The sequence below is a fragment of the Primulina huaijiensis genome, chromosome 3 (genome assembly GCF_012295235.1).
Source record: "Primulina huaijiensis isolate GDHJ02 chromosome 3, ASM1229523v2, whole genome shotgun sequence".
Lineage (NCBI taxonomy): Eukaryota > Viridiplantae > Streptophyta > Magnoliopsida > Lamiales > Gesneriaceae > Primulina > Primulina huaijiensis.
The window spans coordinates 4,079,734-4,095,600 of NC_133308.1; the positions used below are offsets into that span (position 1 = coordinate 4,079,734).

The window sequence follows — 15,867 nt, forward strand, 5'->3', positions numbered from 1 at the left end:
AGTGAGAGTACTACTCCATAAATGAGTGACTTATATAAGAAGAGAACGGTATTCAGATATGAACAAAAGAATATATTCAATTCTTTTCAAAATATTTTACTTTGGTGCCTTTTAATATGTACCATGCAAGTACTAGAAAGTAAAAGAAAAGAATGGGTCGCTATAGTGAGATGAGAAAAGTAGGATTTTAACCACGAATAAGATATATCTGTTATCCACAAACTAATGCACCAAATTAAAGGTGAAAAGGGTTTTTTGACATTGCTATTTTACAGTGTTTTTCTTCTGGTAAAGTTAAAAACATGCTCGGATATTTACCAGGAATAGAAGATTGATAGGTCCAGCCACTTACCATTAGGTGATAGTTATCTCAAGCCAAGTTGATAGTTCGAGTGTTTATATGAACTGTAACGCATACATACTAACATTTGACATGTCTGTATTCCATGAAAACATTCTGCAGTTCTTGGTGTCAGATATGCTGTATATTTTCTGGATTATATATGTCTTTGAATTGATCAATTTCGTTTAAGCTGAAGTATTATAACTAAGATTAATCAATGAATATTGTATTCTTTTTTTTAAAAAAAAAAACAAATTATTACAATTAGTGGAGAGGATTTTTGTTTTAACATGAATTCGAATTTACGCATCCCATCTTCTATGTTGGGATAAGCTATGTCACTGCACATCGAGGGAGTTGGTATCCATTAATTATATTTAAGGAGTTATATGTGGTAAGAAAATTGCTGTTAGAGTATTAATTTGGTCTTTTTGATAGTCAACTTATGAAAATTGGAAGAAAATAACCAAAATCGTTCAGGAAGTTTGCATATTTTTGTTGTTTATTTATTCCTTATTATGTAATTAAAATAAGGGTTTTAGTACAGTATAAAAATCGACTTTTATTTGTTCTTTTAATCCTTTTAAGTACTTGACATGACATTGATCATTGCTGAAGTGGAGCAGCATTATTGTTGATCTGATAGCTAACATTATTAACGTATTTGATATCACATATGCACTTGTGACGAGAAAAATATAATAATAATTAAATGAAAACTAATCGAAAAGCTTAATTTAATAAATAAATATACTATGTCCCCGTCGAGTCCCAGCCGACCTCCTAATATCCGTCATGTGGGCGATTAAGCAAGCTATGGCCGACCTCCCTGCTGAGGTCCAACCGACCTAATTATACATCCTCATTTCTCGAATCCTGATTCATGTGCCGACCTCTGAGCATATGCATGGCTCTAGGAAGGGTCAACGTAAGCTTACCACACGCAAATAGAGTTCGGGTATCAAATGACCCCACAGTAAGACATACAAATCTCTTATTATGAAAATCCAGAGTTCAACAAGAATTCAAGGAGATAAAGAATCAAGACTAGAGTTTTAGTCATGCAAGAACTATGCTCACATGGTGACTCTTTTTTTATAAATATTTATACACTCACTCATATTGCTTACTTATTGTATTCTCTCTATTTCTTATTTTCTGACTTAATTTACGTCGGAAAAACCTTTCGACCCTCTTCTGACGTTTTTGCTTGTGTTTTCATGCTACGTACCATCCTACAGGCCGAGCTGACCTCGCGAAACATGTTCCCGACCCTAAGGCAGGTATCACTATTTTTATCAACATCAATATGTATAGAATAATACCACAAGTGCATGTTTTAACCAGACTGACGGGAGTCAGGTACATTATTACCAACGATAAATTTGATGAAGTACTCTTGATTATTACTCGGAAGAAAGGCGCAAGATCCTCGTTTCCAGACACGATCTACGTAAATGCATGCACAGGCTCTTTTATTCTGATTTGAAGTATGCACCCCGTATAATTTGGTTCGCAAGGAGCTGTATATTTTGTTTTGACAGATGAATAAACATTGTGATCAAATCGGGCAGTGAATATATTCTTGGAATTAAAGCAGTTTCGCTCGTACTATCTCTTCTGACATATCGTGTTTCAACCCTTCAAAAAGAATATCTTTAAGTTACATACAACATAATACACCCATAATTCCTGCTAGATTTCAACCAACCAATCCTCCAACTTTCTACTTTAAATTGGATATATAGATTGTGTTCAACGTAAATCGATCGTATCGCGCCAACACTCCAGTGAAAAAAGAATAAAATGTTTTAAAAAAAAATACAAATATAGTTAATTAAAATTATGAATTAACTAATTAAGAACATAACCAAAAACATATTTTCCTCTTTACAAAATCATTTTACATCGTCAAATTTTTTGATCAAACAGAGATAACATTTTATGTTTGCTGTATAATTCAATAATTCATTTCTTATTTATTTTTTTAATGATATATTCTAGCATCTCAATCACATAGCCTTTACTGTTTGATGCGAATGTGATAAGAAGTATACAGACAGCTTTAGGCAACAACAAAATAATCCAAAGATAGACCGAATTGACTGGTGATTAATTTTCATAAATTAAAGAAGAATTTAGTGTTTAATCCTTGATAATGAAATAGGAAAATGAACCTGATCTTGCTTACTCTATATTTGCAATACAAACAAGAGTAGGTATCTTGTCCGTGAAACAGGTCGATCTGATCAATATATGAAAAAAAAAATTAATATTTTAGGCATAAAAAATAATAGTTTCTCATATGTCGGATCAGATATGAGATCTTTATCACAAAATTGACAAATCTGATATTTTCGTATGGTTTTGTGGACAATATTATCGTATCATATCTGATTATATCCCTATAAAAAAAGTTCATTTAATAATGTTTATTGAAAAGCAAAAACTTGTGTGAGATGGTCTCACGGCTCGTATTTTGTGAGACGGATCTTTTATTTGAGTCATCCATGAAAAAGTATTACTTTTTATGCTAAGAGTATTGCTTTTTATTGTAAATATTGGTAAAGTTGATCGGTCCCACAGATAAAAATTCGTGAGATCGTCTCACAAAGGATCTACTGTTATTCAAATATACCCCTCAATCTATCAATTAGGTCTCCCCATAAAGTATATAAAAAACATGGGACAACTTGCATATCATGGAGTAACTTTTGATTAAGACTAGACAAATTTATTGAAAGTTTAATTTCTTTGAGACAGTTTCAAGTCTCCTATAACTGATTTTTCGATAATTTATCGATGATATATCATGTTTATTTTGTCATATTATTTATTTATTTCCTGATTATTTATCTTACATCAATCAAAATATTGAATTTAAATTACAATATTACTCTTAATAAATCAACGAAACCGTAATTTATCATCTTATCTCAAATTTAATCAATCAAATCAAACAAACAATTATTTTTCAATAAAATCAAATATTATATTAACTATCATTATTCATTTATTTTTTATTATATAGATTATTTATCTACGTATTATTATCATATCTTTAACTTCAAACGTCATTTTTTAGTCTTCATATTACGTTTGATAAGGTTTAGTTCAATCTATCTCAGAGTGTCTGTCTCTCAGAGTGTCTGTCTCGGTGTAGATGATCAAATGACCATCATTTTTCGATTTCTTTTTCTGTTTTTTTTTTAAATGTGAATCGATGATAACATTAGATTTACATCAACCAGCCATATTCTCTGAGACGACTGTTAATTCTTCAGCATTCACGTCAAATTAAAAAGAACGATGAATGAACAAAATCTATGTTGGTAAGCATGATTTGTAATTCCGTAAGGCATTTTTTATTCTCGTCTAAAAGAAAAATTAAAGTGATCTCGAAGTGGCCGGTTTTATAGGCATTAAGTTTATCTACCTCAATTTTTTTTTTAAAAATATATAGATTATGATATGAGCAAACTTAATCAAAAATACCCATTTAGATTTAAAACTCTAACTTTGACCGAGTCTAGTCGAAGTTAAACTCGGTTTTTACTAACTTAAATTCGATTAATAATTTTTTTATATTTTATCGTTAAGATATATGTATTTTTTTAAAAATATACTAGTTTATCCTTGCTTTCATCATAATTAGATATTTGTCATCGTAGATTTCATAAAAAAAAAAAAATGTTTTGTTGGTCAATAGTCATTCAAGATTTAGTTCAAATTACTTGAAATTAGTTGAATCATAATCGAGTTAAGCTCGATTATTTCAAGCGTCATGCCAGAATCAAGGCGAGTTTTGGGATCATAGAGAGTACCACATGAACTCGATATGGCTCAGGGCACCCAGATGTATAATTGGCACAAGTAGCTAGTAATGAATGTATCATGAGTTGTCCTGATGACAAAGAAACCAGACAAGGGTAACAAAACAAACACTGGCATAATTTGAGAGCAAAAATCCATAGATTTGTAACAAAGAAAGAAACAGCCGTAAACTAAACAAGCAAGCAAACAAACAAACCGGTCTCCCTAGCTATATCATTGCACACAATTTCTATACATTACAAGAACCCATCCTGAAACAACAGCAAGTAGAAAACGGAACTTCTCCCCTATCCGGTTTTCATAATCGAACCACCCTTGAACTCATTCGATGCATAGATCCAATAACAGCCGAAAAGCGAACATCAGAAACATACAGCTTTGCTCGAGGAAGATATAATATTTCCATAAGAACGATGCCTGATTTCAGTTGGGAATCTTAGTGATAGCGAGCTTAGAGTTTGCCTGCTCTCAAAACTTCCAAACCAAGTTGCTAGTCACGGATTTGATTAGTGCATAATTCTTATATACCAGACATTGAAAGGGCGGGGGTTTGGCGAAAGTGTTGGACCATTTTCTTGTCTTGTGGGACATCTTTCGCACTTTGCTCCAGCAGGCGGACTAATGAGATAAAGATTTCCATCCTCGTGACGTCCCTGTTAGCCTGTTGCCGCAAAGGACGTGTAAAGAGAGAAGAAGGAATTTTAATTGTTATTTTAACTGTTCTTAACAAAGGCGTACCTCAACAGCAAACCGAGCCCAAATCTTGTCATTACGAGTTTCCATGACCCCTTTCAAAATGGTTAATCCCAGTCCTCTGATTATATCAGCTATTTCCAAAAATAAACCTCTTTCTTCACATAGCATCTGCCGGACAAACATCTTTGAGCTTAATATTTATGCACTGGTTTATGGTTTCAGGGAAGAATATAAAAAAACGTCTGTTATTACCTCCACGAGCATCTGACGGGGTTGATTTAGATCCTCGACTATAATAGGACAGACCATGGATTGCAAGCCTATTTCATAGGCCCATGTCGCTCCTCCTTCAAAGTTTTCTTTCAGAAGCAAATTGCCATCCTTGCCAATTAACTGAAACTTGATAAGAAAAGACATTAGTTCATCAAAAAAACGTTCATCCCAATAGAAAGCCCAAAATGTGGTGTTCGCACCTTTGATTCTCCAGTTTGCTTTAGCTTATCCGCATGCTTGGTGACACTTTGCAAGAAAAGCATGTGTTTGATGGTCCGTTCCAGAAGAGAATCAATGCTGCACTGTTAACACAAGAAGGGAAGTACAAACGATGTACAAGAAGTTACGAATCAGGCCTGCCAAACTTGACACACAGAGAAAATCAGAAAAAATGGACTCTCGAGCAGGAAATATTACCTTTGCACCATTTGGGACAAGCTCCCTCAACTCCTTGACACGATCTTGGATCATTTGGCGATCTTTTGGCCTAGGTCTTGGGTTTTCTCCCGGTTTAAGCCTCTTACGATTTGTTTTGCAAGTTTCACTTGGTTTCTTGGAACATCCAATAGACACACTATTATCCTGTTTTGTGTTTTGACCCTTTTCAATCCAGGAACTTATTTGCGATCCATAAATTGAACTACTCGGGGAATATGTCTCCTTCTCTTCCTTAGAAGACAAGGTTCTCAATGAACAAGAACTCGTTGCTCCTGCCTTTGCCAAATATTTTGGAACACCAAATAGTTCTCCCTTCACCTGGTCAAACCGCCCATACGGGAGAAGTGAACTATTTGGTGCAGAAGAGGTGCCTGTATTTGTCAATGATGTCCTGCAAGAAACACTGTCATTTGTGCACTGTGGCACAGTAGTGGTAACATTAGAGACAACGGCATCCAAGAGATGGTCAGCGCCAATCAAGAGAATCACACTATCCGAGTTTCCTTGGCTAGTATCATTTGCTTCCAAAGAAGCCAAACTCTTGGAACAAATATTATCGTTATTGGATATATGCTTATCCGGGGTTGATTCGTAACTCATACAGCTACTCCAGCAACTACGGAACATTTTATTCTTAAAGTCTGCACCCAATATATCAAACAAATCGTCTCCTGATTGGAGTTGAGAGCATGGATCATCGTACTTGGAGTAATTCCCGGAATGAATCATATTCAGATGCTTATCCTGCTGAGGCAGTGTATTATCACTGATTTGATTTATGTTTTGTCCAATTTCTTTGTTACAAGCAAATAACTCACTTTGTGCACACTTCCTGTCGAAGTGATGAGGTTGGTTCACAGAGCTATAACCATGTAAGGAATTTGCCATCAAATTGTCAACGGAAACAGAGAAAGATGACTCCATTTTAGACAAATTCATATTTATATGCCCACTTGAAGCTGAAAACTCGGAAGCAATATTTTCGTTACAAATCCTGTTTCCATCTGAACCATAACCTATTGATGATACAGTTTTCATATTTTGAATAACTAAAGATGAACTGCCAGAAGGTAAATCAAGAGAAGAAATCGGGGCATAAAGAGAAGCATGTTGGTTCCTCCATATTTCTGTATTCGAGGGTATAACCGGAATCGAGCTAACAACATAGTTTAGGCTGTCAGTAATGAAAGAAGAGGCATTGATTGTATTTGATTCAAAAGACGGGCCACGAGGAGTAGAATTTCCAAGGCATACCGGAACCCCAATTTTTTGGCCAAGTTCTTTTGATGCATAATTATCAGACAGTAAGGTACCAGGTATGTTTCCCAGCTGAAGTACTAATGACGTTACACTGGTAATAAAGCCCACGTTCTCCGATATCTGAGACAGTACACAACAACTTCATTTTAGGAAGTCAAATTTTTGTGATCGTAAAAGTTAAATGGAAATAATCAAATGGAAAGGACATACCAACAAGTAGGATCCAAACTGAACAACACCATGAGGAAGAACAGGAATGACGACAATCGTCTGTTCAACAAAAAAAGTAGAGAATTAGCTAAAGGATAAAGTCATGGCAACAAAAAATAAAAGATCAACTGTGACAAAAACTTAATCTGGATACCTTAATGCCAGCTGCTAATTGTTGGCACACCTCTTTCACAACCTAGAACGCCACAAAAAGTTAGAGGTAATTATTCCTATGACGGCTAGTGTAAATCACTCAGGTATTAAAAACCCCAAGAAAAATAAACAGTATTCCAAAGCTAACATCGTATTTGAAATTGAATGTTTGAGTTTATCAAAAGCAAAAGTGTGCCTTGTGTCAAGACAGATCTAACATAAGCATTCGATATTATACCTCCGATAGATTGGCTTCTCCATAATAATTCTCAGATAGTATCCACTGATGGTTACCAGTAAATGCAACTCTTCCAACTAATCTGAAACAACGAAATCAGACAAGTATCTGAGTATGTTTGGAGAATCTTATTGCAATCCCTGCACGAGTAATGCACAATATTAGATTTCTTTACCCTTCTCCTAAAATATTAACATGATTTTCCATCATCATCTTGTTTACTAGCAAATGAACTGTGTCCTGTGTTTGGACACCAGAAGGCAAATTGCAATTTTCCTCTGAAACCCAAGAACTACTGAAATCTTGGAAGGCTTTTTCCAGATTATTGTTTCTCGAAACAATCCATGGATGTCTCGAATTCGAATTCGAATCCCAATCATAATAACATTCTTCCCAAATTAAAAGCCTGCCAATTCAAAATTTAGCTCATATTAGCATTCTAAACTTTCAGAATATCATATAAACACAATGTGAACTCGTGGTGAAAACTGTAAATTTTCAAAAAGGGAAACATGATACAGGGAGCTAGAAAATTGGTGCAGACAAGGACACTATCAGAAACGAACAAATTCTTAAACAGGAAATCATAACAGTTGAAAGGTTTTTTTCATGATATTAAAACAAATATATTTGTTCCTTTTACTAAGATTCCCCTAGACAAATTGAATGAACCAACCACAAAACTCCAAAGTTAGAAAAGGAAATTATTTGATCACAAAGATAAAAAAACGACAAGCGTACCAAATAAATCTGTAATATGTCAAATCAAAATCATGGTTACCGCTAAATTGGGATGCTGTAAGACTGTAACAGTATATGACAAGTAGTTAAACATATAATTACGGATCAAACATCATAATGTCATTAAATTTGACCATAATTTGTTGGGTTCCACTTGGCTCGTTGTTTAGATTTAGGGAAAAAGAACATGTGGAGCTCATCTTTTTATCCCCTTATTTGCTCTCCAACATGGTGGTGAGCGCAAAATTTCAAGAAAACAGGGCATTGTTGCATCCCAAGTAATCAAAGGCGACTGGAAAAGGAGGAGCATATTAAAATGCCTCTCCATCCATAATAAATATTATGATTATGATGATCAACAAATGAAATAGAAGTTTATGTTCAAGGAAACAGAGGCAGCAGAGTGCAAGGAGGGGGGTGGGAGGAGAAAGGCTGGTTTTTATCCTCAAATCCAGCAAAAAAGATTGAAAAGAAACAGGCTTGATTTTGACAAACTTACTTGGGGTTTTGGCAACCAAACTTCCAGAAAACAGCATAAGACCACTGGTTGACTCCACAGAGAGTCTTCAAAGCCTCTTTCAACAAGTACCCCATGGTATACAACTTAAAAGAGCAGCAATATCCGATTGATTTGGGAATATTCTTGTATTTTATCTATAGAAGAAAATGTACCGCGAGATTCAAATTGGAACTGAGAGGACAAAGGAATATTGAACTATTCCCCTTAGAACGAAACCATTTTCCTTTTTCTCTTTCCACAATATATTAGTCTAACTTCCTCTGCAAGACGCACGCCCAGCCTGTTGTGTTCTCAACCCACCGCTACCTTTCCTCTCCGGTCCCAAATCACCTATTATCATCCTCTTGCAACCCATTCCTCTGAAAAACGGAGGAGTTTTGAAAAAAGAAAGAAGGTGGATGAAGTGGAAGAAGGACCGCCGCAAGTTGGAGACCCTTGGGCTAATCCTACACTATCCCACAAGCTTTAAGCTCGCAGTTGACCACAAGAATAGGTTTCTCCATCTTCAAATAATAACAGAGTAAATGCGAGTTACGACAATGTTCATACAAAATTTCAAGCGTAGATAGCAAAGATCGGAGCTTTATGCGAATTTTAGTTGGAGGAATATGTAGGATGTCACTCTTAGCATGTGTCTTTCTTTGAAGTAATGTGTTCTCTTTTCTGGCCGAACTATGTATGAAATGAATGATGTCTGTCTGTGCACTGCTTTTGCTTTTGTTACACTACTTGACTACATGGGATGGGATGCGAGGGAGTGTGCTAAAATGCGCCACGATGATCATCAATCAATGAGAGATTGGGTGACGAAAACGGCCTGGAGTTTGTGTGGAATTGCCATAGCTGCCACTGGTGGAAAGGTGGGGGATGTGGAGGTGTGTTTTTTGTCGGCTTTTCTACGTTGATTTTCATCTAATTTCAGGGGTCTGTGTTATGGGACTGAACAATCTTGGAATTTGGTTCAGTCAACTGTTCTCTTTAAATTGGAGTTTTTTTTTTAATTTGGTTCGATTTTTTTTTTTTTTAAGAAAATGACATATTCAAATATATTTCAAATACACTCGATGAGGTCATTTTCTTAAAAAAAAGAGTTGATCGAGATTATTTAACCAATTTCTCATAAATTATCACCCAAAAGATGAATTTAAAACTCAAAAAAAAAACATTCACCCCCAAAATTATTATTTTTTTTTTTAAAAAAAAACCCATTTGGAACATAACCATGTTTTATTATTATTATTACTATCATATTATTTTTTATATTATGCATTTGTAATTTTTTTTTGTTTTATCCATCGCAATTATTAAAAAAATACATCTAAATTAAATTGATCTTCGCCCAACTCTAATTCATTCAAAACAAACACGTTTGATTCATTTGGTGAGAAAATAAACAATTTTCAATTCTAATAAACCATGTTTTTCCATTAATTTTTTGTGGGGGACAAAAGAATTAATTGGGTTTCTTTTTTGTTTGAAGCACAAAAAATACTTAGGTTGTATGAAAACAAAGAATAAGAATTAAATTGTACTCATGTATGAAGAGTTCAGAGTCGGAAAGCAGAATTCAGATATTGTTGTTGTACGCTTGGGGAATGGGAGTTGGTGTCTCTGATCTTGAATTCTCACTATTACCCTCAACCTTTGATCGAAATTACAAAAAGACACAAATCTTGAAATATAGGGAGTCTCTCTCCACCGCAGGATCTCTGTCGGGTCAGGACCACGAACCACTGGGGCAATGACGCTAATCTTTTGTCACTTCGTTTACTTTCTCTTCAAATGATACTTTTGATTCATAAATTTTAGCAATTTGTATTATTTTTTTATTGTGAATATCGATATGGTTGACGCGTTTTACAGATAAAGATTAGTGACACTGTCTCACAAAAAAAATCTATTATTAATTTTATTCATCGTGGTTGGTTAACTAAAATAAAATTAAATTAAAAAAAATGGCGTGTGAAAGTCTAATGCCGTACCAATTTTATTAAACTATAATTTTGTTTTTATTATGTTAATAAACGAGAGACTGTCGACATCAGTATGAAAGGAAAATAGACAAAGCAAAAATATAGTAACAAAAAATGGAGACTCCGGGAGATGGATGTGATGCTCATTTTTTTGTAAATATATATTTAATTATTAATTGGTGTTTCTTTAAAAAAATTTGTCCCTATATTCGGTAGTAAATTGACTTTCTGTCAAATAAATAAATGTATGGTTGATAAAATTCAGAGAGTTACAAAAATTTTCATGAGATCGTCTCATATAATAATTTTATGAAAGAGATCTTCAATTTGACATGACTCATGAAAAAGTATCGTTTAATATTAATTTTTCATGTATACGTGGATTAAATCGATCATTTCACATTCTTCTGGATATGTGTAGTATGTTATGTGAAAATAATATTCAATTGATATTCCAATAAAATATTAAGATGTATAAAATTAAATTGTTTATACGTGATGACGATGCATATAGTACTGATAAGCGCTATGGGGTTTGGCAAAAGTAATTATGTTTATAATTTAATTAATTCAAAATCATTAATTACATGCTGTATTACATTAATTTCGGGGTCTGTATATATATATATGGTTCAAAGTTCTCGAAATCAATGGTGGGCTGTATGAAATAGGAAACGCCATTGTGGGAATATTTTGTTAAATAATAGTATATGAGACGGTCTCATCGATCAATTTTGTTGAACGAACCTTCTATCCAATCTGATATATGAAAAAAATTATTTGTTATTCTAAATATAGATCAGATCAACTTGTCTACGTGAGACCGTATTATCGAAAAAATCTAACTTTATTTCATAAAAATTGGTAATAGAAATAAAATAATAAAGAAAGCGAGAGAGGAGGCATAAAAAGATGGATCCCTAGTTGGATGCACATGAGTTTAGTGCACCTTTTCTGGTTTGTTACTACTTTTTTTTAACAATATTGTCCCATCCCATCCCAACAATTTAAAATTATTATTTCTAGTATATATATTTTAATTATAAAATAAAAAAGTTACAATTGCTAAATTTGAATGTTAAGATTCTGTAAAAAAAAAAATATAGTAAAAGAGAATGATTCTCTCCATTTACACTCTTCTTGAGTTTTTAGGTGCTCTTTTTGTCTGTGATTATATATATATTTTTTAAAATTTGGATGGTGGAATTTGATTGGTCCACATATAAAATTGTGAATATTTTTATTTTTGAAATATGATTTCACACTATAATAATAATAATTATTATTATTTTTGAGTAAAAGATACCGCCCAGGCTAGTAGGACCCGATATGGGGGACAAAATACAAAATCAGGGACAGACTAAACGATATCAAGGTTGAGGATAGCTCAGTCATTTTTTGTTTTCTGTCTTTTTAAAAAAAAAAAAAAAAACTTATATATCGTTTTAAATTTGTGATTTTGGTGACGGATGGATTATAATTAATCGATCAAGTTTCATATACATTTACAAATTTGAATATCAATCAAAATATCACGAAATAAATAAAGAAAACGTTCGCAATCTCGAATTGCATTGAACTTCTTCCTTTCCATGATTTTTTTGGTTATGATATCAAATTTTGTTATTTTAAAGATACATTTAATAAATCCATTAAATTTAACTTAGTGTGCTTCAGTATTAAAATTTATAAATATCGTTTAACAACAACTAGCTAGTGCTTGCAGGCAAAGGGATGACATTTGCGAATAATCTAGATTCAAAAAGACACGAAATTTAGAGCTTCATAATCTTGACTTCCTTAATTTCATGAGTATGTCTCTTGTGAGACACTTTCACGAATCTTTATCTGTGAGACGGGTCAACCCTATCAATATTCACAATAAAAAGTAATACTCTTAGCATAAAAAGTAATAATTTTTCATGGATAACCCAAATAAGAGACTCGTTTCACAAAATACGACCATTGAAATTGTTTCACACAAGTTTTTGCCTAATTTCATTTCATTTTAGTCTTCCTCATGTCTCCACTGTCATAATAATATTTCTCACTTTTTAACTGTCATTTTGTTATTAAAAGAAACAATTGGAGAAAATAAATTCAAGCACATAAAGTGTTGGGGAAATCGCATTTTTTTTCGTTTTGCGATTTTAGTAATTTATGTTATCAAAGTTCAATTTTAGTGTTGTATTTTTCGATTTTTAACAATTTTAATCTTTTTCATATGTCGGCAACAATAATATGGAAAACTTATTTATTATTATTGGCGGCTTAAGTTTGAGAATGATGAACTATTATTACCGAAAATTGGGTAGGCCATAAGCCACGGGCATGCCTTGACCAAATCATGTCTAATTACACACACACAGTGATGTGATATAATAATTAGTTTCTCTGGGGAAAAAAATTTATATTTTAAAATATGATATAATTAGGTTGATAGTGGGATGCATAATGCAAAACACTTTATACAAAATTTTCCAATCTATATATTTTTTCTAACGGTAGAATGATTTGCTATGAATTCTAAAGAAACATCATTCGGTGTAAATGATAAGATATTAAATTATTATATATTTTATTTGATTTTATTTCTATAAATAATTATAATCGTATCGATTTATTATCTCATCATATGAATCAGTAATATATTTCACCTACAAAAACAACTGAAATTCCTTGTATGGCGGAATAATAGCTCAAATCGCAATCTCGTTTGGTGGCATTCGTCGTTAATTAGTAGTAAACATAAGGTTCATGAAAATTTTTTTTGAAAAGATGAAGAAAATTATATAAGTTAAATTTTCTATAAAAAAAATTTTGATCTAAAATTTATTATTTTTTTTAAAAATATTATTGAGGATAATTTCTTGTTTGTTTGTTTGTAGTGGAGGTAGTATGCGAGTGTTGATAAATTATTACACTATGCCCTTGATTGGAACTTGCGGTGGGCCTGACGTCGTTAATGGGCTTTCACCTCATTTTGAGTGGAAAATATTTATTAGCTAGTTGAAAAATTTGTAGTCCACGTGGTGAATCATTTCTCCACCATAAAAATTCAACAATTTTTTATAGATTAATTTTGTGATATTAATATTTTATTTGAGTCATACGTAAAAAAATATTAATTTTTATGCCAAAAACATTAATTTTTTATTATAAATATATGCATTGTTGACCGGTCTGATGAATAAAGATCCGTGAGACTATATCACAATATACATATTATTTCTCTCAGATGATATTTTAATTTTAGCTTTTATGATTTTAAAAAAAATATTTCATATGTTTTTCTAATATAAGCATATGGTTGAAAACATTTTTAGTTTATAGAATTAAGTTATTTGAGTTATAAAAATATAAATATAAAGTCAAAATTAAATTTAGAATATATGGAACAATTGATTTGGACAGGTTCGTTCACCCTATAAATCCATGGCCAATCATATCTATTATGCACCCCTATCCATCGGAAGTGACATATTGAGTTACTTGGTCAATGAAATGAGAAATTCATTCAAACGAATAGTTCCAAGTGTATGCCAATGTTTTAAACGATTTAAATTTACATATAAATTTTTTTATTCAAAACAAAATTTAAATAATAAAAATATTATATTTTGAAAAAATAAAATGTTTATCTAGTTGAATTTGTTAGCAATAAATGGATTTAAAAAACAATTTATATTAAGAATAAATCTGATCAGTTTTTAGTTCCATCAAGTACCAATTACGGTATTTACAATAATCCATGTTCCAAATTTTAATAGTTGTTGTATCATAATACTTTTTAATATATATATCAGTGTCGACAAATGAGGTGTCACTCACCTATTAAATGTGCAATTTACACTTAATTGATGGACATGATGAGTGAACATTATATCAAAATCGTTTGTGAATATATTATATATATTCATAGGATCTTTGATTCGTAGTATTTCACTTCTAATAAATACAAGGTGCAAACGAAAATGGAACAAGTGTTGTACCACCTCAAATTCTGTGGGCTTGATTTCCCTTTTAAATCGTCCCACGTTTATCCTGGGTGGGCTTAAATTCCGCTCTCTGTAAAGCTGGACCTCAGAGTGGGCCAATCTAAATGAATGGAGTGTGTTCGGCCCAATATTCGTTCAAATAGAAACCAACCTAATATAAATTAAGTGTTTTTTTTTTTTTTTTTTATCAAGCTTCATAGATTTTGCTAAGGTGACTTCGTGATTTGTATTTGATCAGAACAAAATTTTAAATTTTTAGGGAAAACTTATTAATATTTTAACAGTTGCAGCGAGAGGGTTGCCAGACCGACTAATTTGGTATATCGTCAATTTTTTTCGTCTCAAGTGGTTGATAACTTACAATACATCTGGCACAAAAGTTTTAAGTTTTGAACGAGGTATCAGACTCGATACCCGACTGTAACAAAAATATACCTTAGGTCGGTGCAATTTTTTGTTATGTGTCTCATGTGGCTTTTCAACTTATTTTCTAGATTGTTCTTCTCAAATTATATTATGACCCTTGATTAATTTTTATTATTATGATATTAATTTTATAGTAATATAAAATAATTAATTATAAAAAATTAGTACCCGAAACACTAGTGTATTAAACCGAGTAGTAGATCAATTTGAATCTGCAACAAATTGAAGAAAACGATAAATTATGATATTCAACATCTTATGTTTTTTAACTCAAATTTGTAATAGTTAGATTTAGAAATTAGCAATATTATCCTAACTTTCAATTTAATATCTAAAATTCTCAATGTTCACTATCTTATCTCACAAGTCAAACGATGCTTTAAAATGTAAAGAATTTAATGATTTAGTGTGTTTACATGTTAAAGATTGAGACTTTGAGATATCTCAACCCCAAAAAACTAGCTCAAAGAGGGATGATTGCTCAAGTCTATATATGCAAATGCAACTATCGGAAACTATGTCCAACCGATGTGTGATATCTTTACACACCTCTCACGCCCATGAATAAACAACTAGAGAGTTGAAACATTAACGAGTGGCCAAAGTATGGGCAGTTCAACACATAACGATTGACTTGAGCTATGATATTATGTCAAGATTGAGAATTGTACCTAACTCAATCCCAAAACTAATTCCAAGAGGATAATTGTTCAAGCTCGTATATACATCTCACATAAATTAATTTAGAATAACATATATATCTA

The 15,867-nt window shown here is 32.3% G+C and overlaps 1 protein-coding gene across 1 annotated transcript; it reads right to left on the reverse strand.

The window, feature by feature from the left end:
* Positions 1–4,273: 4,273 nt before the first annotated feature.
* On the reverse strand, positions 4,274–9,464 carry LOC140973183 (transcription factor LHW-like). The gene is made up of 10 exons (XM_073435791.1): positions 8,686–9,464; positions 7,621–7,851; positions 7,446–7,527; positions 7,209–7,250; positions 7,055–7,114; positions 5,564–6,964; positions 5,347–5,448; positions 5,126–5,266; positions 4,916–5,041; positions 4,274–4,838 (listed from the first exon to the last, which is right to left on the reverse strand). Exons 1-10 carry the CDS (start codon positions 8,778–8,780, stop codon positions 4,698–4,700), a joined length of 2,421 nt encoding a protein of 806 aa, XP_073291892.1. The 5' UTR covers positions 8,781–9,464; the 3' UTR covers positions 4,274–4,697.
* Between the last annotated feature and the right edge of the window lie 6,403 nt (positions 9,465–15,867).